This window comes from Gouania willdenowi, chromosome 17 (assembly GCF_900634775.1).
Source record: "Gouania willdenowi chromosome 17, fGouWil2.1, whole genome shotgun sequence".
Classification (NCBI taxonomy): domain Eukaryota; kingdom Metazoa; phylum Chordata; class Actinopteri; order Blenniiformes; family Gobiesocidae; genus Gouania; species Gouania willdenowi.
In genome coordinates this window covers 12972229-12993781 of record NC_041060.1, presented here as the reverse complement: position 1 = coordinate 12993781, position 21553 = coordinate 12972229, and the positions used below count along the sequence as shown (strand labels likewise).

The 21553-nt window shown below is 37.5% G+C and overlaps 1 protein-coding gene across 1 annotated transcript in view; it reads left to right on the top strand.

The window, feature by feature from the left end:
* Positions 1-21553, top strand: part of LOC114479365 (vertebrate ancient opsin-like) — a 72949-nt gene that overhangs the window by 39844 nt on the left and 11552 nt on the right. Inside the window, exon 3 of the mRNA XM_028473033.1 lies at positions 13921-14154. Within this exon, the coding sequence (XP_028328834.1) occupies positions 13921-14154 (234 nt within the window). The remainder of the gene's footprint in view (positions 1-13920; positions 14155-21553) is intronic.

The following is a 21553-nucleotide window of genomic DNA, read 5'->3' as shown; positions in this document are numbered from 1 at the left end:
AAGTGGAGACAACCGTGTGCATAACATACTTCAGCATTAGTTTGTATTGGGCTGCTGTAAAGCAGTACGTCTTGCCACCGGGTCGGAGGCAGAAAAAGTTGCAAGTGCTGTTTTCTGGCCAGAGATAGTAGGGAGAGATGAAAGACCCCCCAATCATCCCATAAACACTCGTATTACCCTCACATGGACTAAGAGAAGGATTTATTAAGGTGAAAAAGTTACTTAGTTCTGCTTTAACATTATTGTTAGAATGTTTTAAAACATTTTTAGAACTTGGGATCTCTTTGGTTTTCTCGTTTGGTTTTCTGTGAAGTTGTTGTTGTTGTTCTTCGTTAATGGCGCGTTACAACCAACTTAAATAGTTGCATATTCCCACCTACTGTACTGAAGTGTGCCAAAAAAAACAAAAAATAAAAACTTACTAGTGGAGGTGTGCACTAGTACGGTCTTTTTGTTGTTTTTTTATTTCACTGCTTATGATACCAATGCAATTTTTGGTTATTTTTTAAACATCATTAAGATAAGGATGGTAACTAGAAATAAAGACAAAATACACATCATTGGTTCACTTCCAATAAACCGTCATACCAACGAAAGGTTCCATTCAGTCTCTTATTTCTACCTTTTTGTGAGCCGAGACTACACATACAGCCACGTCCATGAGTGGCATATGGTATGATCTAAAGTTCTACATTACCCAATATTTACAAACTTGTCTTCCTTGTTCTAAAAATAGCAGGATTTTTTATTAATTTTTTTTTTAATTTTAAAGATGACTAGAGCAGCAATCAACATTTATATACTGCATATATATCTATATTCTTAACCCAAACTGAGGACTGGGACAAAAATGCAGAGACAGCTGATTATTTAGCGCAGTTCAGATTTTACTCCCTGAGACAGTTCTCTCTCAAATTGTGCCATGTTTTTAACCTTTTGTATTGTAATAAATACCTGTACATGTGGCACAATGTAATCAATATTTAAACGTATTATGAGCTAAATATGCTATATTCTAATACAGTATATACATTGAAATAACCAGCCTATAGACCCTTCTTGTGTGGCCTTATACGGAAAGAACTATGATGTAATGAGTGTTGTGGCATCATTTATCTGATTACTTCTTCAGGCCAACACTTTTTCCACAAATGCATGAATGAGCGTTTGTCTCTCAGGGCAGAAGCTAAACAAAACTTTAACACACACAATGTTCAGAAAGTTAGCAAGTTTTACAGTATTTCAAACCCCACAAGATTTCTGTAAACCTATTTAGTTTGAAATCTCGAAATATCTTTTGTAACATGTTTTTTTTTTTTTTTTTTTTTTTTAACCTCATATGGTTTTCTTATTTGCACAGTTGAGCACTACCACATGTGCAATCAAACTTTTACTTCTTTAAAATTCATGTGGAAACCACTATTTCCAAATTTCCTCCAAAATTACCACTCGACAGATGTATTTCTAATTCCTCCTACAGTTTAGTTGCTTGTTGCCTAAGGTGGCCTTTGAGTTGTCTAATTAGGTCTAAGTGGCCCATGTTACCACGGCAACCCCTCCAGCCATGCCACTGTCCATGGCCCTGCACCAGCTAGTTTTTATTCTTTGACCACGAGGGAAACATAACATAAAAACATTGCCATCATTTGTTACATCTGACCTTTTTAGATTAAGATTGCCTGTAATTTATGACCTATTTAATTGTCACTTCTCTAATTTTATTTTATAAGAGTAAAAAAAAACATTTTCATATTTCAGGTAGATTCTAAGCTCTAGTTAAATTGAAAGAGAGACTTAAGGCTGGTATTATCACAGCGGGGCCACTGTCAGTGACTACCAGATCAAAGGGTCGCGTTATCAACGTTCATGTCAGCATTTAGAATAATAACCAATCTGAAGATTGATACAAGAAAAACAGTTTGTTTTTGTTGTTGTTTTGTTAATTTTCTTGTTTTTTTGGAATCATGTGCATGATTTTGGAGTGCATTTTGCAAGTGTTGCATGTTTTCTGTGTTGTATTTCTTCCTGTTATTTGTTTTGTATTTTTGTTTTGTGTGTTTTGGGAGTCAATTTGTGCATTTTAGTTGTCATTTGTGTTTTTGGAGTCATTTTATGTTTTTTTGTCATTCTGTGTATCTTGTTTTTGCAAGATTTTGTGTTGTAAAAGTCATTTTTGATGTTGTTTTGTATAATTTTTCATTTTATTTGTTTGTATTTCTTTCAAAATGTTGTGTATTTTTAGTTATTTTGTGTGTTTTTTTCAAGTAATTTTGTGGGTTTACTAGTGTGGCCGCACTAAATTAGACAGAGGGCCACTAGTTGCCTATGTCTGGCTAAAGGTAAAGATCTGAGGAGTCATGTAGAAGTAAGATGAAATGTGCTAAAAAGCTAAAACTAATATAGAAGACAAAAATGTTGTTCAGCTTTAATATCATAATGTTGTAAACCTTGTTTTCTCATGAGAGTAGTGGGTGAATCCTGCTGCAGCTTTAGTGTTTTCCATTTAATTTCTCATGTTAATAGCCCGTCTTGGTTCTTCACCATATGGAAAGGACAGATGATGTTCAGACGCAGATGAACTTCTCCCATCCTCATTAGACTTTTCAATCATTGCAGACAGTCCTATAATGACTCAGGCTTGAAACCTACTGAAGCCCAATTGTGCTCGTAGCCACAGAGTGTCCCATTAAACCCGTATTACAGCTGCAGCCTCTGCACTGGGGGACTCACTTTCTATATAAAAAAAAAAATCTATCAGATAGAAGTCATCAAATATCCACGGAGCTCATTGCTACTTTGATGGCTGCAAGACCAAATAAGAATATCATCTCAGCCAGGTCTGGAGTGGGACTTGTTTTCAGCCCTAGAGCTTCATACCTCAGACTGACCCACTTTAGATCAAAACATATGATTATAAAAATCATGTTCTAACTTTACATGTTGAGTCTACAGTAGCATGCTGTTCTGTAAAGCCTGGTATTTCAGTGCATTGTTCTAAAATATTTCAATTCAGTTGCTTCAAAATGTAGAATTATTTCAAGATGAGCGTACATCTCCAACATAAGTTCATTTTAAAAATAGCAGAATCTAAACTTATCAATGAAGGCAGTGGTTACAAACCTTTTGTGCTATAGCCCTCTTAGAAAAATGAAAAACTCTCAGGGCCCTCTGTTGTGACAAAACGGTAATATATATATATATATATATATATATATATATATATATATATATATTTAGAACATGACCACTACACTAACTTTAGCTATAGTTAATCACCTGCTTCATTTATTAAAAAAACAGATGGGAAGATAAATGCATTATTTTGAAATTATGACTATTATGTGTTGTTATGTGGTTTTAACAAACACACAGACACAGACACACACACAAAAAAAAAAAAAACAAATATAATAAGGAATATCAATTGTTTTCAGTTAAGTCATTGCTGGTCACATTTAAAAGTAAAACAAATTAACATAAATCAGAGTAAAACCAGGAAACTCAGAAGCTTTACTGATTGACAAGCCTACAACATAAAAAATGTGAAAGCTATTAGTTATTTCATAATAGATATTCCATTTTAGTCAGTGTAGTGTATTTACATTTGTATTGACCAGCAGAGGGCGCTGGTAACCCAGTGGTCGGTTGGCGTGCAGCTATTCTAGCAGTGAAGAAGAGATGCTATGCTAGCAGACAGAGCTAATAGAAAAATGTGTCTTTTACAGATATTCACGTAATATTACAGATATTATCTTGGTGTTAAAGGGGTAAGGAATAATTTATGAACATGTTTGAGTAGTAGGCGATTCCAGTTTTGATGCACGCAATGCACAGCAGTACCAGTAACATGCAAGTGTGGTTGCCAGGTTGGAGGCCCAAAGCAGCCGCTTCGTCTGCGTGTAGGCTGGGCTCTCCATGCTTCTCACCCCTGAAACTGACAGAGTGCACGGATGTAATGAGTCTACAAAAAAAAGGAAAGAGCGGCCAGTGGAGGCGCAGTGACTTCAGTAGCGTGATCAACCGAGTGTTATGACTGAGAATTGCGCATAAACACCTGCCCTGGCAGCCCAAACATCAGCCCGGCCCATCGGGAATTGTCCCAGTCCTCCCGATTAGCCACTCCGGGCCTGAGCTCAGCATTAGCAGAAAAAACAATCTGTAGATCAATACAGGGAACAATATTGGGTTTAGTCTGTTTTTGTTGTTATTTTTGTGTTTGTTTTGTATATTATTGGACTTATTTGCATTTGTTTGTTCATTTTACATGTTTTGAGTCAGTGTATTTCTGTTGTCGATTTGTATATATATATTTTGTCATTCTGTGTATTGTTTGTTGTTTTGAATGTTATGAGTCATTTTGTGACTTTTTGGAGTCACTTTTGTTCTCAATTTGTTTATTTTTCTTTTTTTTGTAGCTGTTTTGGACTAAGTTTGTGTATTTTTGTGGTCCTTTTGTGTCATCTTTAGTAATTTTGTATTTTTTTTGAGTAGGTTTATATATTTTTTCTGTTTTTCTGTTATGTATTTCTTGTCATTTTGTGCGTTTGGGGGGCCACACAAAATGAAAGGCTTTAGAAAGAATGACATAAATAGCTACACTCTCTCTTCAAGTGTTTTTGTTTAATTCTGTGGTCAATTTTTCCCTAAGTCTCTGACAACACATTTTAAACCCCTTGTCAAAAAAAACTATTGAATTCTTTCGCAGGAACATTTATAACTTTCATTCTTTGGAAAAAACACAACTAACAAAAAACTGCACAGTTATTTATGAAAGACTGACTGGAGCTGTCATATTTCTCAAGTGACAGGCCACAGGTCCAGATTATCCATCTTTGCTTACTTTGCACCTCATCATTCATCTTTTTACTTGACACGCTGTGATCAGAATAGATGGCGTTGCCTACATACACAGCATTTCCATAACAGAATGTCGGTGTGACAGCCGACGAACTCAAAGTGACTGTTCTTTTCCCCACAGAGAGACCCCAGCGTATGTATTGAAAGCTTGTTGTTAATGTCACCCTCGGTGACATCCAGCTGACAAAATGACTCAATTGCACAAGTCTGCAAACATATAGGCGTGCACTAGGAAGTGAAAACACACATGCGAATTACAGGTTAAATATCATCCAATATAATTTTGTTCAAATACACATTCTACTTTATCAGATGGGAATTTCTGTATTTTTAGTTAGAAACAGTGCTGTTAATAGATTCTATAGTTAATCTCTTTTTAATCTCACTAAAAAATGCTGATAAACGTGAGGTTTTTTCATCTAAATTACATTATTGTGGCAGATCGAAAGATCGATGTATAACAAAGTGGCTTTATGAAGTCATTTATTATTTTGAACAGACATGAACCATTTCCATTCCTCTGTATGTGAGACTAGCAGCAAGGGCTGCCGACATCTTTAGTTTAGACCATGGAAATATTGATGTTTACTTTGGTCAATCTCCAAATAATAGAAAATACAAATTAAATGAAACATCAGGTCCATATATAGTTCTATAAGTTAGCATAACATAAACAGTAAGAACAATTTTCTGAGCAAAACAATTAATGAATACCAAACTTGTTGCTTTTTCTCTCCTCCAGATAATATAGAATAAATAAAACAGACCCGTCAATCACAGTGCTGTAAATTAGCGCATCAAAAATAACATTGTTCATCACAAAATAAAGTACTGTAATAACATCAAGCAATCACTTCTAGTAGAAGTAGCCCCGCCCACATCGTCTACCACTGAGAGTGGTCGACACTACAATCATTTATCCACTGACTTTGTTCATTTGTCACTCATGGATTTATTCATTTTGGCTCTAAACCCTGTCATTTAGTTCTAGTTCAGTGTGGATTGTATGTGCCACTCTGTCTGCTCGGTACCGTCCGAAGAACCGCTGTCCGTACTAGCTGCTACATAGTTAGCATTGAGGTGCTAGCTGTTATGTAGTTAGCATTGAGGTGGAAAAGCTCACTGGAGGAGGAAGAGCTCCAGTGAGCCACAAACTTTCTTGCAAAAAAAGACCGATTTTCATCCTGTGTCTTTTTTTTTTTTTAAACTAAAATTAACGCACTCAGAGACTCTTCAGACTTCTCAGCTTCTACTGTTGTAGCCGGTGCATCAGTATTGTGGGTATACCGGGAATGGAGAAAGGATCTGTGCTGTTTGCGGTGGAAAAAAGGAAAAAAAAGAAGCAACTCAGTGCGTTATTTTTTCTATAGACGAGAATTGGTTTAGTAACGTGGAGTGCCATTCCCGTCTATAGATGTGAATTGTGTTTTTCGGCTGGGGTTGCTAGGAGACAGTGTGACGAAGCTCTCCGGTGAATATCTAACTTATACCATGATGTAGTGACCAACTGGTGACATGTAGGTGGCAACAGCACAGTTTTGGATTACAGATCATCCATGATGGGCAGAGCTCAGAGGGAGAGGAAAAGAGTTTACAAGACAGAAAATGGTGCTACGAGAGTTGATGCTGAAGTTCCCAGCAGCTCACACTTGACCAGAGCATGTGTGGAACTAAGTGGACTATTGAGAGTGTCGCGATGGTGAGATAAAACGATAAAAAAAAAACGGGGCAAGCGCTGACACTCGGCATGTCCGGGATGAGGAGGAAGTTGCGTGTGTGGGAATTAACAGGGGGACAGACTTGGAGGAAGGCCAAAATACAGTAAGAAATCCATTCAACTCTGACATAGTTTTATAGAAGGAAACCAATGTTGAGGTGTCCCTAAAGCAAAACTGCTTCAAAGTCACTAATAGGTTTTTTCAGAAAAAGCTGTTTTTTTCAGCTTTTTGTCACAAACTGGTGATTTGTGTGAATCTGGTTTCAGATGTCAGATTGTCATAGTACAAAATATTCTGTGGGTTTTTTAAAATTAGTCAAAAAGCTCTAAAATGGCTGGCACTGAGGGGGTAGAAATTTAGAAAATGGTTGGCACTGAATTAGTTAATTAATCGCAATTAACACATTAAAGTGACACCCCTAGTTAGAAATGCTAATATAGTATAATGCCATTTCTGTGTAGTTAAATGGAGACCAAGGAAGTTAAACAGATTTTTAAGAGTACAAACCTCCACCAAGCACCAAATATTTTACTCTTTGCCAGATATTTGCAGTTCTCTCAATATAAAATATTTTTAGTTTTTAGCACTATGATGTTGATAAATTGGAAATGGGAAAAGCAGCATAGATATGATTGCCTGACCATGCTAAGAAACCTACCAAGAAGCGCCTTGATCAATTATTACAGATACAAATTTCTTAAAATTTGCTATTTTACATTTCCGTGTGAATGTCATTTGGGTCTTGCGTCTTTTTGCTTTGTTAAAGTTTAAAATTTTGCACCAAGAAAGTCATTACATTTGGTGAAGTATCAAGTAAGAACTTGTTTCTTAGGCGAGTACAATCATTCTAAAACACAAAAGCGTTCAAAGAAATAATCAGGCAAAGTCAGGCCGGGTTTTATTGAGCTGGTATAATTGCAGGGTGTTTGACTCAGAGGGAACTAGTATAACAGAAACAGCTGTAACACTCATCCATGCACATTTATTAAAGAATATTATTTTCATGTCAATCATGTGGGACCGTTGGAAGTCATTTAAATTTTTCTTGCAGTACTTTTTATTTTAATACTTTTAATGAAATACAGCCATCTCATCAGGTTTGAATGGCATCAAGGGCCTATGCTACGAAGCTCGATAATTATATCCTGAATTAATCTCCAAAAGTGCCAGATGCCCACAGGCTTTATCAGCTAACTTATTTTACTTTATCACTCCATCAGATGTAAATCTCTATGTTTCCTAAAGGACGTCATTGATAAATGAAAGGATTGCATCGATGTCTAAATATTCTCTCTCTCCTGTCTGATTAGATCCACACAGTGACATGTTCACACATTCCCTTTTATGGGACAGCTCACTTTCTAAGAGAACTGATTGGTCAGGAGGCGGGGCTTTAGTATTCGCTAAGATCCTAGCCAGAACAAAACCTGCTCCCGACTAGGTTAGTTGTTCAGCCCAGGGCCGGTTGTAGGCAGGCATATATGAGGGGAAACATCATGCTCCAGTACTTTGTTTTGACTGTAGTAACAGTAAGCACTTAGTCAGGCCTCTACCTTCAGACCTGTCCCACTTGGGTGTCCCACTTGAAGACTAAGCTCCTGCTGGTATAGCTCTTAAGGTCACTGAGGCCTGCAAACCCCCTGACCACAATAAGGTGGCAATCCCTCAAGGGGGAAAACTAAAAACTAAAATAAAATAATAAAAATATTCTTCTTTCAGATTTTATCAACCAACAACATATATCTCAACTGGATGATTTTGATTTTAATTCTGTGTTGATGAGTTCACCCAGAGGGAGGGGCCGTGGGGTCCTCTGGAGTTTTGGGGAAACTGTTTGGGTTGGATGGAAGTGAATTTCAACAGTAGTGGCTCTTTCAGTCTCCCTTAAAGGTGACCAAACCCCTGATGCTTCTGTCACGGTAGCCATGGTTGAGTATGGTCTGGTGACAACAGGGGGTGAAATGAGGGAAGGGGGGCCGGGAAGGCTTTGTACTTGGAGGTGTGCCCTGGCCACCTCTGCTACGGCGCTGGAGTCAGCTGAAATGTGCACCTCAGCCTGGTGGTGATGGTGGGACATGGTTGGGCCCTCTCTAGTGGTAATGAGGCCCTGTGTCCCCCTCTCTCTCTGTCCTCTCTCACCTCCTCCCCCTGCTCATTCACATCTTCTACACGAGATATGATGAGAGCTTCCACCTGCTCCAGAGTCTTATCCTGTAAACGCATCCCCAGGTTGCGTCTAGCCCAGGATGAGGCTGTCTGAAAGGGGTCTCGCCAGTTTGCTGTGGGCTTGCCCATGAGGGTTTCAAACTCCGCCTCCAAGGCCACCGTGTAGTGCACTGACGTGCCGTGTGGTTCGTGGCTGGTGAGGCACTGACTTTTTCAGAGTCAGATTTACAAATATTTGAACCCATTTATAGAGTAGATTAAATTGACTTGCACATTGACGACTGGTTGTGTTTTATATCTCATATCAACATTATTACACACACAGAGACATATTTGACCATGGAACAACGTTATATTCATAGCGCCTCAGAGAAAGAGCGCATTTGCGCTGCACCCCCATTGTTTTCTTAATTTGCCATTGCAATTTCACAATTTATACTCAATGAAAATAAAACTGCAGTGTATTCATGGTCTTACAGTGTTTTACACACTGATAAAAGTCAATTACGTTCTTAGTTTAGTCAACAACAGCATTAAATTAAAATAAACATTTCAGACAATGGAATTTTATTCATCATCAAATTCTATCAAATTTGTTATAATTACATTTGAAGATGTTAGTTAACTACAGCTTGCAGAATTAACCTTGTTTTTTTACCCCTCCAGCAAAGGTGATTCAACTGTTACAAAAGTTGGTAAAAAAACCCACAAAAAAAGGTGCATCGCTCGTGGCTGTCATAGAAGCAATCTGAGGAGCTGCGGCGGTGTTTGTCAAGGTCTCGACGGCAGGAGACCATCGTCCACCCACCCTCATATCGCTGTCTATCCATAACAGGATTAAAACAAAAAAAGCAAGCCGGTATCGCAACGTTTCGGTCCTTAAAAGGACCTTCATTAGGCAGGCTTGCTAATACATGTGTAAAAATGTGCATCAACAGAGTAATAGATGCTTCACTCGTGAAATCTGAGCATGGAGTGAGGAATCATAATCTTTGATATGAGGGGGCACTGCCCCCTCTTGCCCCTGTGTAGCCCCGGTTCAGCCTAAGTTACCATGGTGATTTAGCTCCATCAGACGTTAGCGAGCTTCGTATTCCAGCACATACCATATAAATCCCGGAAGTTAGCGTGATAAGAGGTAATCTTGCTTCATAGCATACCCCACGAGTGTTAACTTAGATTTGGAGTTAATCAGAAAAAGCTTCAGTGAGTGTGAATAAGCTTCAGTAAGAAGAATAAAATTAAAATATAACCACCATAATTTGATTTGGGTTTTTTTTCCCAGACATGTGTAGGCTACATTCTCATGAAAGAAGACATGTTTACAGACATTAAAAGCTGCTGCACAATCTTTCTAATGATTCTTACAAACAAACTAAACTTGTCGCTATAAAAGCATGACAAGTAGTTGTTATTTCCCAGCAGTTGTTCAGTTATTTATCGAACTGCAGAAATTACAGGGTCCGCTCTCATTTGTAGTCATTGTAATGGACCAACGGTGTCCCGCGGTATTATTTGTTTCTCCTCAAAGTGGCCCTCACAGAGACACGAAAAGGTCATTTATCAAAGAAACATTACCTTTAAGCTGCAGAAAATGTTGAAACCAACATGAACTTGTCTATGTTTCCGATTTGTATTCTATGTGTGTGACACAGACAGACAGTAGAAAATAGACCTCATATGATGGATGCACACCTAAGCGCGACACGTACCTGTCTGGTTTTTTTTTTCTACTTTGAATAGAAAACACAAATTTAAGCCTTGCAGCACTGTAGCCAGATGATTCATCTGAATAAGTGAAAGCCAGGCGGGGGACTCAAGGGAAAACAATGCCGCCTTTGTCTTTGCATACAGGAAAAACAGCCGTCGAATATTTAATTAAGTCTGCAAAGGCGGCAAGGAATCTCTCTTGACAAGAATCCCTTGTCTAACACATCTTGACAAAGTCTTCCCCACTCATCCATCTATGCTTTGTAAATGTTCTAGCAGCATTAAACCACTGTACGCAGTTAACATCATTTTAATCTGCCATTGTGTTAACCAACTGCCTGCTTAACACATCATGTTGAACATCATCAAAACCGTACCATTATGAAGCCATTCAATATCAAGCATGCAGTTTGCAAAGTTTTGCTAAAAGGTGGTAGGGACACTCGGAGACTTGTTGTGATGTGGTCAGGGGTAGACTGGGACAAAAATTCAGACTTGGCATTTTCTGTCCAGACCAGCCCACTACATTATCAGAGGACACCAGTAATGCTCAACTTGTACCTCTTTGTGTCTTGATTTTAGTTATTATTCCAATTTTTTGTTCAAGTTCTTTTTGACACTTTAAATTTTTGTCCTTTCTTTAATTTTTTTTTTGGCCATTTTTCATCCAATTATGCCCAATATATACCACTTGTTTCCCTTTTTCCCTACATTTTACCTCTTTTTGTTCCACATTTTGCCCTTTTTACTATTTTTTGCCACATATTGCCTATTTAAGCTACCCTTTTCCATTACATTCCTCTTTATTTACTCATCAGTTGAACGCTTTACTATTTTCTTGCTGCATTTGGACCAACCTGCTCTCAGTGCAATAATAATAAACTGTACATAAACACATTTATTATGACTAACCATGTGCAATGGCGCTACAGTATATGCAATGGTTAGCCATTTAACCAACAACTGACCAGGCGAAGGACGAGATCCTAATTTCTGTCAGGATATAAAGAAAATTTCAACCAAAAACTTAAAAAGTGTATCTTGAGAAAATGACCTACTTTACCTTAAACTACTAAAGCACTGTATCATCTGCCTCATGCACTTTAGCTGCAAAGGTCCCTTTATTTCTCATCTGTCCTTAGCTAAATGTCATTATATTTGAGTTTGTGTATTTTATTGTACTGTCCACACTGTCTAATTTTGGAGTTGCCTGTTTTTTAAAAAAATTTAATTTCTGTTGTACACAACATCAACCTGCCTGGGACTACGGATGGAAACTTGCCTGTGGCTACAATCTGACACATTTACATGTTCATGTCCATTAATGTGCATTTTTCTTTGTCACAAATAAATAAATAAAATAAACTTTTCTCCTGAGCTGACAAAGATAGTAGGTCTATATTATTAGAGAAAAGCTTGTTGACTTTCATTATGAGTTTAACAAAGATAAATTGCATTAATAATAATACAACACTGAATGCGTTGAATCAGAATAAAAGTCATGCCACAAATTAAACCTAAAAAAAAGCTTTTTTGTGGCATTCAGTTTCTCTTATGTGTCTTTAATTTTTAATGAATTAATGAATTTGCCATAATAGAATTTGCTTTTTACTCTTTACCGCAGATACACACAACAATGGTTGGATGACTTCATTATTAGTGAACATATGCATGCAAATGTCAGTGTAATTGGCAGCTTAATGAACCCAAAGACATTTTCACATAACATGTTATAAAGACGAGAAAGCTCAGCGTTTACAGAAGAACTTCTGCAAATATCAATATTTGATGGAGTAGCAGAAAATTAGATGAGGCACGTACATTTACCCACGTCATCACAAACTATTAGATAATGATGACTTATCATATAGGTTGTAATGTTGTCAAAAAAGTGTTTACCTCATGTTTTTTAGACTGAAATCCTGTTCTGTTGACGACATGTTGAGAGAAAAGACGACTTGTATCTGAAAAACTTTAAATTCCCGGAGCCACTTTTTCAATGTGTCATTATGTTGAAGAAATATCAAATAACTTCTCTAACCACCAAGCCAAAATTGCCCCTTAAACAATAAAAATAAATAACGTGACAGAAGGTAATTTAGAGCAGACACTTGGAAGTGATTGAATGAATTTAATTGGGGAATCAGATGGGTTAGACATACGCTAATAAAACAATGGGGGGGTTATTACAATGTTATTTAATCTAATTGGTTAGATGTTTTTTTAATAAAGAAAGCATTTAATGTAGTGATAATATGATCTTGTAATATTAACTCTAGCGAAAAGTTGCTTGTACTAATGTATTTCCAGTCTACAGGCTTGCCTATAAGAAGCACATTAACTATGTAGGCTGTTATATAGTGCAATAAAAATTGTGGGTTCACCCTGTGCAGTAAATAAGTGACTCCCTGTATCCTGAGGCTGATACACAGTCAGCTCTGTTACTGCACAGGGTAAGTCAGTCACAAGCAGGGATTTACTTTTGGAGATCATTCATTGGTTTATTTTCTTCCATTTTTCTTTTTTACCCTCAGATGAAACATGTTAGCAAGGTTTAGACTATATAAAAGAGGATAGTTGTAACAGATCACGAGTACTTACGTTACTGTAATTGAGTTGCTTTTTTTGGTACTTGTACTTAAGTACGTTTTAAAAGAAGTAAAGTAATTTATTACATCTTTACACCCAACCGTTATTGAGTAAATTATTAATATTTGTTTTAAAATGATCAACGGACAAAAAATGAAAACGACCAGACAATAATCAAATGCATCACATCATAACCGACCAACCAGATTTAACATACAGTAATGCACCGCAAAAAAAAAAAAAAAAAAAATCAGCATTGAATACTTTTTTAGAGTTTAGAAATTAAGCTATACTTGGAGCCTGAGTGTTTTTTATTTAAATCATACAGTAGGTGTTATTTTACTAAAGAAATAATTGCAAATGTTGACAAACCTTTTATTTTTACAGATGCCTTTGTGGAAAGTAAATTAAGCTCCAATTGTGTAAGATATGGTCTCTTCCTTTTTAAGTTTCTACACGAGATGTTTACTGTATGCAAGGGAACCGAGGCAAGATTTATTACCAACAATAAACGTGGGGGAAGTAACTAGTAACTTTTACTTGAATTCGATTTAATTGAGATACTTTGATTCCAATTAAGTAACAGTACTTCTACTACTAGGATATGTCAGTACTATTTACACCTCTGACAATTACACACCTTTCAGTCATTTAAATGTGTTTTCATTAAACAAAGGCGTTGTTCTCGTCCCCTATCAATAATGTTATTCGTCCGTTTGAGTTTTGTGTTCCAGCCTCGTCCTCTTTTCTTTGATAGCTCAGCTTGTGGGAGATTAAAAATCAAAGAAACAAAACACAAAGTAACGACCCCTTTATGTTGTCTCATGGGATTCTGGTTTTAACTTCTGCTCTTCCTCCTTTGTTTCCGTGCTGTTTCCAGGTGAGCGGGATCAATGCATCGATGAGCAGGAAACGTGAGCAGCGTGTCTTATTCATGGTGGTGATCATGGTGGTGTGCTATCTGTTGTGCTGGCTGCCGTACGGCATCATGGCCCTGCTGGCCACCTTTGGGCCCCCGGGGCTGGTCACACCCGAGGCGAGCATCATCCCGTCAGTCTTCGCCAAGACGAGCACGGTCATTAACCCAGTCATCTATGTCTTCATGAATAAACAGGTGAGTGTAGAAGGAAGGGAGTTTGGTGCTTTTTTAAAATAACGTACAAGTTTGTTGTCGTCACTCTATTGCAGGGGCGTCAAACATATTTTAGTTCTGGGGCCAAATACTGAGCAGCTTGATCTCAAGTGGGCCACACATTTTAAGTGAGAAAATTAGTAATTTCAACATTATTCTGCCCTAGTTTGGACTTCTATATACACATAAAATACTAAATATGTAAGGAACTGACAATATCCAAGCAATAAATGATAAATATCAGGATCTTCACTTTAAATTTCCTAGATTTTGTGACCAATTTCTATTTAAATAAGTTAAATATGTGATAGCTTGAGCAAAATTGAAGGATTATGTAAGAATTTTGAGTGTTTTTCAACAGTTTAATATTAAAAATGACCGCAGTCATACAAATATTGTTGAGTTTCATTTATACAATGATGTCATTTTTACTTTCTCCTGGGGGCCGAATTGATTGCTTCAATGGGCCGTATTTTGCCCCCGGGCCATGAGTTTGCCACATGTGCTTTATTGATATAGCCCAATGGTTATTAAAGTAAGTAACATTGCAACAAAGTAAAAAAAAACAAAAGGAGGAATTTCTGGCTTTGACACGACACAATCTTAAGTGAATCCCATCTCCTACTGAGCAAATCTAATATATTTTGTTATTGCCAAACTCGAGATCTCCATGTGATTTCAAGCAACTCCTGGCAACTGCTCATTAACCCAGAACAGGAAAGTTACAATGCCTACAGCAGCCTGTGAGAGAGATGTTGATAATTAAGCTCACAGTAGGTCTCATTTACCCTTGACCCCCAGCTTCCGACACAGCCAGTGCTATTGTGCTTAACTCTCAGGTTTATTTTTAGGTTGGTGTTTAATGTGGCCAGGGACTGCTATCATGTTTCATTTGTCCCTGTGCTTTATAACTGTGGCGAGATTGCCCTAAAGGAAAGGGAAAAAGGGTCATCACTGTATTGCTGGCCGATAATTATATCAATGACAAAGGGATCTAGTATTGAAATAAATATGGGTAACACTTCTGAAACGTTTGATAGGAAATCATAATATCCTATTTTACGAGCCACAATAGAAACATGTTTTTACAATTTATCATGTACATTTTATAAAACTCTCCTTTACACCAAATCTGTAGCATTTTTTAACAAAGTCCTACCTGTGATACTTGAACACATTTCTAACAATGTTTCGGTGAAAATAAGTCATTTAAAGATGGTTCATTTAACACAAAAACTATATGAAGTGCAGTAGTATTCAACTCTTGTTAGAACAGGCTTGAGGGGCCCTCAAGTGCTCATACAGGCTACCTGGTGCCCGCGGGCACCTTGTTGGTGACCCCTGCCCTAACCCTGAACCTTAACCCCACTAGATCCCTCCACCTAACCAAAAAAAATGCCATCATAGCTCCAAAGGTGCCATCATTTAGCGAACAACAGTTAAAGGAGCATAGGGCAGGATTTGAGAATGGATGATGAAGCGCTCTAAACCGAAGAGACACATATTTCTACCTATTGCCTTGAAAGATTGCGTGATATGTTTTGTACGGCTTTTTGGAGTCTGATTTTCCCGCCCACTTCTACAGATGTGGAGTCAAATGACGCCAATGGTGACGTCAAATGACGCTGGTGCGTGTTCACGACGGCTTGGAGAGCCGTCCCAATAACCCGAAAATAAAGAAGATTGAGAAAAAGACGGCTTGGAGACAAGCACAGTGGACTACACTACTGAATGGTTTCACAGATGTAATCAGAGGCATGTGCACAGGACTTGCAGTAAACAGTCAATGAACCGAGAGTAAATAAATAACCATGTCACAGTTAGTGTGAATCAAGCAGCATTTTCTCATCCTAGCCCGACCCAACAGTGAAAACCTCATTTTTTTTCTCAAAGAAATGAGATATGTATGTTTGTTTTAGTGATAAGCACCAATTTTATTAACAAACAACTGTTAATGTCAACATCAGATTAGGGCACGGGTAACAAGTAAAAGTGAAACACAAACAAGAGACACGCAAGAGTGTCAAAGATAAGGATAATCCATGTTATTGTGCAGTAAAAGGAATGTATTCCTTTAAAATGGCTCGCGGATCATAGCTCTCATCAGCTGTGGCTGCTACAGCACTTACTTCAGACTGCGCGCAAACGACACTATGTGACTGAACCCGACCACCAGTTCTAAATATTTGTCCGAACCCAGCCCGTCCACTACCGTCGGGTCCCGTCAGGGTTCGGTCGGGTGTCCATCCATCCACACTATCAGCTGCGTTAATAAAACATTTGATGCGCATTCCCATGGTGGCTTGGCTAATGGCTGCAGTTACACTAACCACCGTGGTGTCACTATGGAATCTGATTTCTAAATCCTGCCCTATGCTCCTTTAATGAAAGACTTCATGTCAGATAATGACAGCGTAATGTCAGCCTTATGTATAAAACTTTAAGTAAAGTGTTACCGAAATATGCGGGTGTAGGTTACGTAAAATAAAATCTGATCCTCATGCTAATTATCAATCACTTCTTGGATATTAAATACAGTAAAAAAAAAACAAGAAAAAAAACAAATAAAGTCAATTGAAACCTTTGTAACTTCAGAATCAGATATACTTATTCATCCCAGAGGGGATTTGCTTTTTTTTTTTTATACACTTCAACCTTTATTTACAAAATAACTAAGAAAAAACTAAAATATTTGAACCTGGTGCTTGATCCCATCACAATTTTATGTATAGAAACAACAACAAAAGTGTTTGAATTTATAATCAGAAAAGTTTCAATTTGAAATTTAGTTGCATTTGAGTGCCACTCAGACACTTGTATATTGGCTTAAAAGGCTAAAGTTTCCGGGTTCGAGCATTTGAGGCCAAAAAGCATCTGAAAGTTCAGTCGAATGGTGAAAACCACAATTCCGCAACTTAAACTTCCCGAGCTGTCAACAGAGCAACTAGACAGCAAAGGCCCTGCTCTTATTTTATGGCTCAAGTGCCTGAGAGACAGGCAACAGGATGAAAGCCAAAGCTGCCAGGGTCGTGATGTGAGCTCCAGCATCAAGCATTCACTCAGTCATTCCTCACATCATGTCTCCAGTGGCTGACATGTGGAGAAGCACATCTGATTATAAACTTGCTGTATATACACACTAAAATATTGATCATCAATCCTTTGTAGTGCAAAAAATAATCACAGTAGACCTTAAAAGCACCGTCACATTTATCATGCATCTCCAGTTTGTGTTACTTTATTTAATCCACAGACTGATGTAAACAAGCTGTCTTTTGTTGAATGATTGAGTTGGAGTTTTTCAGGTTTCAGCCAAGCTTTGTAGCTAAAACAATGGTCGGAATTGATCCCAGAGTTTCTCTTCTTAACATTAGATTAAGTTGTTTTCAGCGAAAGGTCTTTGATGAATTTAAATCAGATGTTACTGACCCGTAGGAAAACTGATGAAGTTTTGTTCCATAAACATCTAGTTATCGGACCATGTGTTTTGGATGTAATTATTAATGGAATTTTTGGGATCACACAATATAAAGGATCATTTGTTGCTTCTCCTTGTTTGTCGCAGTACCTGTGCCATATTTTGCATTATTGGTATCACCAATCATCTTTATCTATTTGTCCAATTGAATTCTAATCTGCCTCCTCTTTCAGTAAAAAGATAGGATTTGGGTCTCATTTGCCTGCGTTGTGAACATAGCGTGCGTCTCTCATGAAACTACACCTCCAAGTTTGCAGAGACTTCAAATCCGCGTGATCTTTTCACTAAAGATGACAATATCATCTGGAAACTCCTGCCTGACATTTTTCAATCCGTCCATCATCAGTGCAAAAAGGCAAGGGGTTCAGAACTGGTCCCTGATGTACAGTAGTCTTCCTTCCCTAAACCCAGCAGTCTCTTCAGCCACACTCATTACAACTTTCGCAGATTTTTTTTCTCCATGTTCATCACTTTCCTGTACTTTTTATCCACTTTTGATCTCTTCATACATCCTGTTTTGCAGCTCTACCTGAAGATACAAATCCTTCTAAACCTCTCTATGCTCCTTTTTTTATTGCTATCCTCCTCTCACTCAAGTTTTTCTAATTTGTTCAACATCCTTTTTTATCTTATTCGAGTTGTTGCCTTGGACTTCACAGTTCATGCACACGCACAGTCTAGATGAAACATCAAACACCCTCCCACCCTTTTCCCTGAGTACAGTAGCTTTACTGTCCCAGTCATCTGACAACACCAACTGTCCTCCGGAGTCTATTGCTGTACTTCTCTTTCCCGTTCAAAATACTCTCTCCTTTGCTTTTCACCTCTTAACTTTGATTATTACCTCTATCACAAGGAGCCAGTGTTTGTTTGCTTTTTTGTCCGTTAGCAAGATTACGTTTTGACAAATTTCAACAAAGATAGACCTTCGGTGAATCGCTTCGATAGTTGTAATGTCCCCTTCGTCGTTTGTTTTAATATGTTAAATATATCCCTCTACTGCATATTGTAACCCCTTTTTCCGGGATCTGGAGGGCATCGTGTAGGTATTGCTCCAAAAAGACTCGCTAACACGCACAGGTAGACTTCTTCCAGCCATTCCAGATGAGAGAGCTCTCGAACCTCGCAAAAGTAAACAAGGGGGGTGGGGCTTTTGCGAAAGGTCAATTAACCCAGAGAGTTTAATCCAGATCATATCCAAAAATCACATTTCATTGCAATTTTTTATTAAAAATAGTGGTCCATTGCCCACATTTAGACCTACTGTATGGTTATTAATGGCAGGGTTGGGGTCAATTATAATTGTAATCGTAAATTTAAGTCTGTTGCTGTCATAATCATAATTAAATTGTAATTGAGTTAATAAGATAATTTACATTGTAATTGCCATGAAAATTCTATAAAAATGGCCAATTATAACTAAACTCAAAACTGGGGAACGATGTTACAGTTGTATGTACAGTTTTACACATATGTAGTTAGCAATTATTAAAACATGTTTCATATCAAGCTTTCCCACATTTTACCTCTTAAATTGAAATCGAGGGATTTACAAACACAAAAAAGGCTCAGACAGCCACGCCAAAAATATTAAAATCTATATTTTTATTGATTAGGAAGCCTAACAAGGTAACATTAGAATTGAAAGATTTGTTGTTAGTGTATTTTACAGCTGTCTTCAGACCCGTTATCATAAGAGATGCTTACAGAAAGTCAACTTTTATTAGGTTATTTATTTCAGGCTGAGGTTAGCGCGCTGTGTGCTTGTGTTTTCTACAAAATCCTATCAAACTTACCTTGTGACTCCCACCTTTACAATTAATCAAAAATGTAATCTAACAAACATAAAATGACAACACCTGGCCGAGGTAAATCAATAACAAAATGTTCTAGCAAAACTATATCCTTTATGCACTCTATACCAAAGATAAATTACCCTTGGATTTTCACCTTGGATAACAACTGAAAACAACATCCCTTAAAAAGAATATGAAAGTTAAGCTGCTGATCAGCAGTGGCTTTACTGTGCTCGGAGCCAACAGATCAAAATAGTAATTCCATCAGCCAATACAACATATCCAGGACTTCATAGCATCCAATATAGACTGTGGGTATGGAAAGCATTCAGACCCCTTTACATTTTTCACTCTACAAAAAAGTTCATTTTATTTTTCATTAATGTACACTCAGCACCCCATCTTGCAATGAAACAAAGAGTGAAAAATTTAAAGGGGTCTGAATACTTTCCGTACCCACTGTATATAGCTCAACATCAATAACAAATGGAACTAGAAATCCTGTTATGAAATATGTCTCACAATCCTCGAATGCTCTGAATGACACTGATCACTATCCAGAAAATAAATCCATTGATCAGTGTTTTGTAAAGTGACACCTGGCTAAGACATTAACTCTATATACTTTGTTTATTATGCTTGTTCATACATCAACATTGTCAACAAGGTGTTAAAAAAAAGAAGCCATAGAAATATATCCAGATTTCCATCAATATGGCCACAACACTGTAAATCCCAATGTTATTCTGTGACAACAGAGTGTATTTACAGAACAGCCAATATGACAAGATGGAAATGTTTGCATACACAAGCAGCGCCCGACACTGAATGCTGCTGAAGCATTATTTCTTCTTTTTTTGGCTTTTCTACCCAATACTGTTATAAGATGTCTGACAGCAGGACCGCGGGCCGCAGACAGGTGCTATACTTAAACTTTGGCTGAAGTTTGAATCGAAACGGAGTTTGAAATACTTACTTTTTTCCCATCTTTTCTTGACTAAAGAAACAACACTTGCACTGATTTGGTTTGATGTGTATTTTACATTCCAAAAATTGGGATTTAATTTTCAGATCACAGTAAAACAATTAAGATCAAAATTCAAAGACAAGTGCAGATCACAACATTCATCTTCAGTTGGTGCCGTTGGTGAAATGATTTGTATCATCTCTATAGCTGCTTTTATTTAAAGTCGACTTAATATCAATGTAGTTATTTATAAAGACAAAAACACTTTGCACAACTGTCCCAAACTTGTAGACTGACGTGATATTTAGTACGGAAGGCACCATCAATATCTAAGCAATAAGTGACAGATATTATTATTATAGATATTTTTTTGACTAATTTTTATTTAATTTGAGGGGATTTTGTGGAATGATTAGTGGAAAAATTGCAGGATTTGGGAAAAATGTAGAGTTCTTTCAATAACAATTTACAATTGAATTCTTTGGTAATTTACACAATGATTATTTTTTTCTCTGTCATTTTAATTTTCTCCTGCAGGCCGAATCAGATGCTCTGAAGGGCCAGATTTGGCCCCCGTGTCTTGAGTTTGACATCTATGTTGCAAATACTCAGTCAGTTAAAGTCAAAGAGGTAAACATACAGTACAAAGCATTAAATACAGCAGTATAAGACAAAACGCCATCATTTTCCGAAATCTTTCAGGTGTAACAATTACTTTTGAAGTTTAATCTTCCTCCCAGGGTCCCTGTCAAGAATAATTTCAACGTGCAATAGGGAATCCTCTGAATACGAACAGGGTCCAGATGTTGCTGTCATCTGGAGATGCTCCATTTTTCCTCTGTCACTTTTCATCTCTCACCGGGGCCCTCGGCATCTATGCTAACTGACCCTGCAGGGGGCCACTTCAGCCCACACATGGAGATGGAGACAGAGGGACAACGACTGTCCTGTATGTCATTTTCAGTCTTCAATTCCTCCCAGCCCGTTACTATGGAAACTGTGAGTTGAGGCGAGTTGAAGACTAAAAATGCTGTACAGATACAAGTAGCAGCTGGTGTGTTTTTGTCCCATCAACCATCAGCAGGGCCAACAGTCGAAACGCTACGTGGGTAAGTTACCAACGACACACTGCTCCTCTTA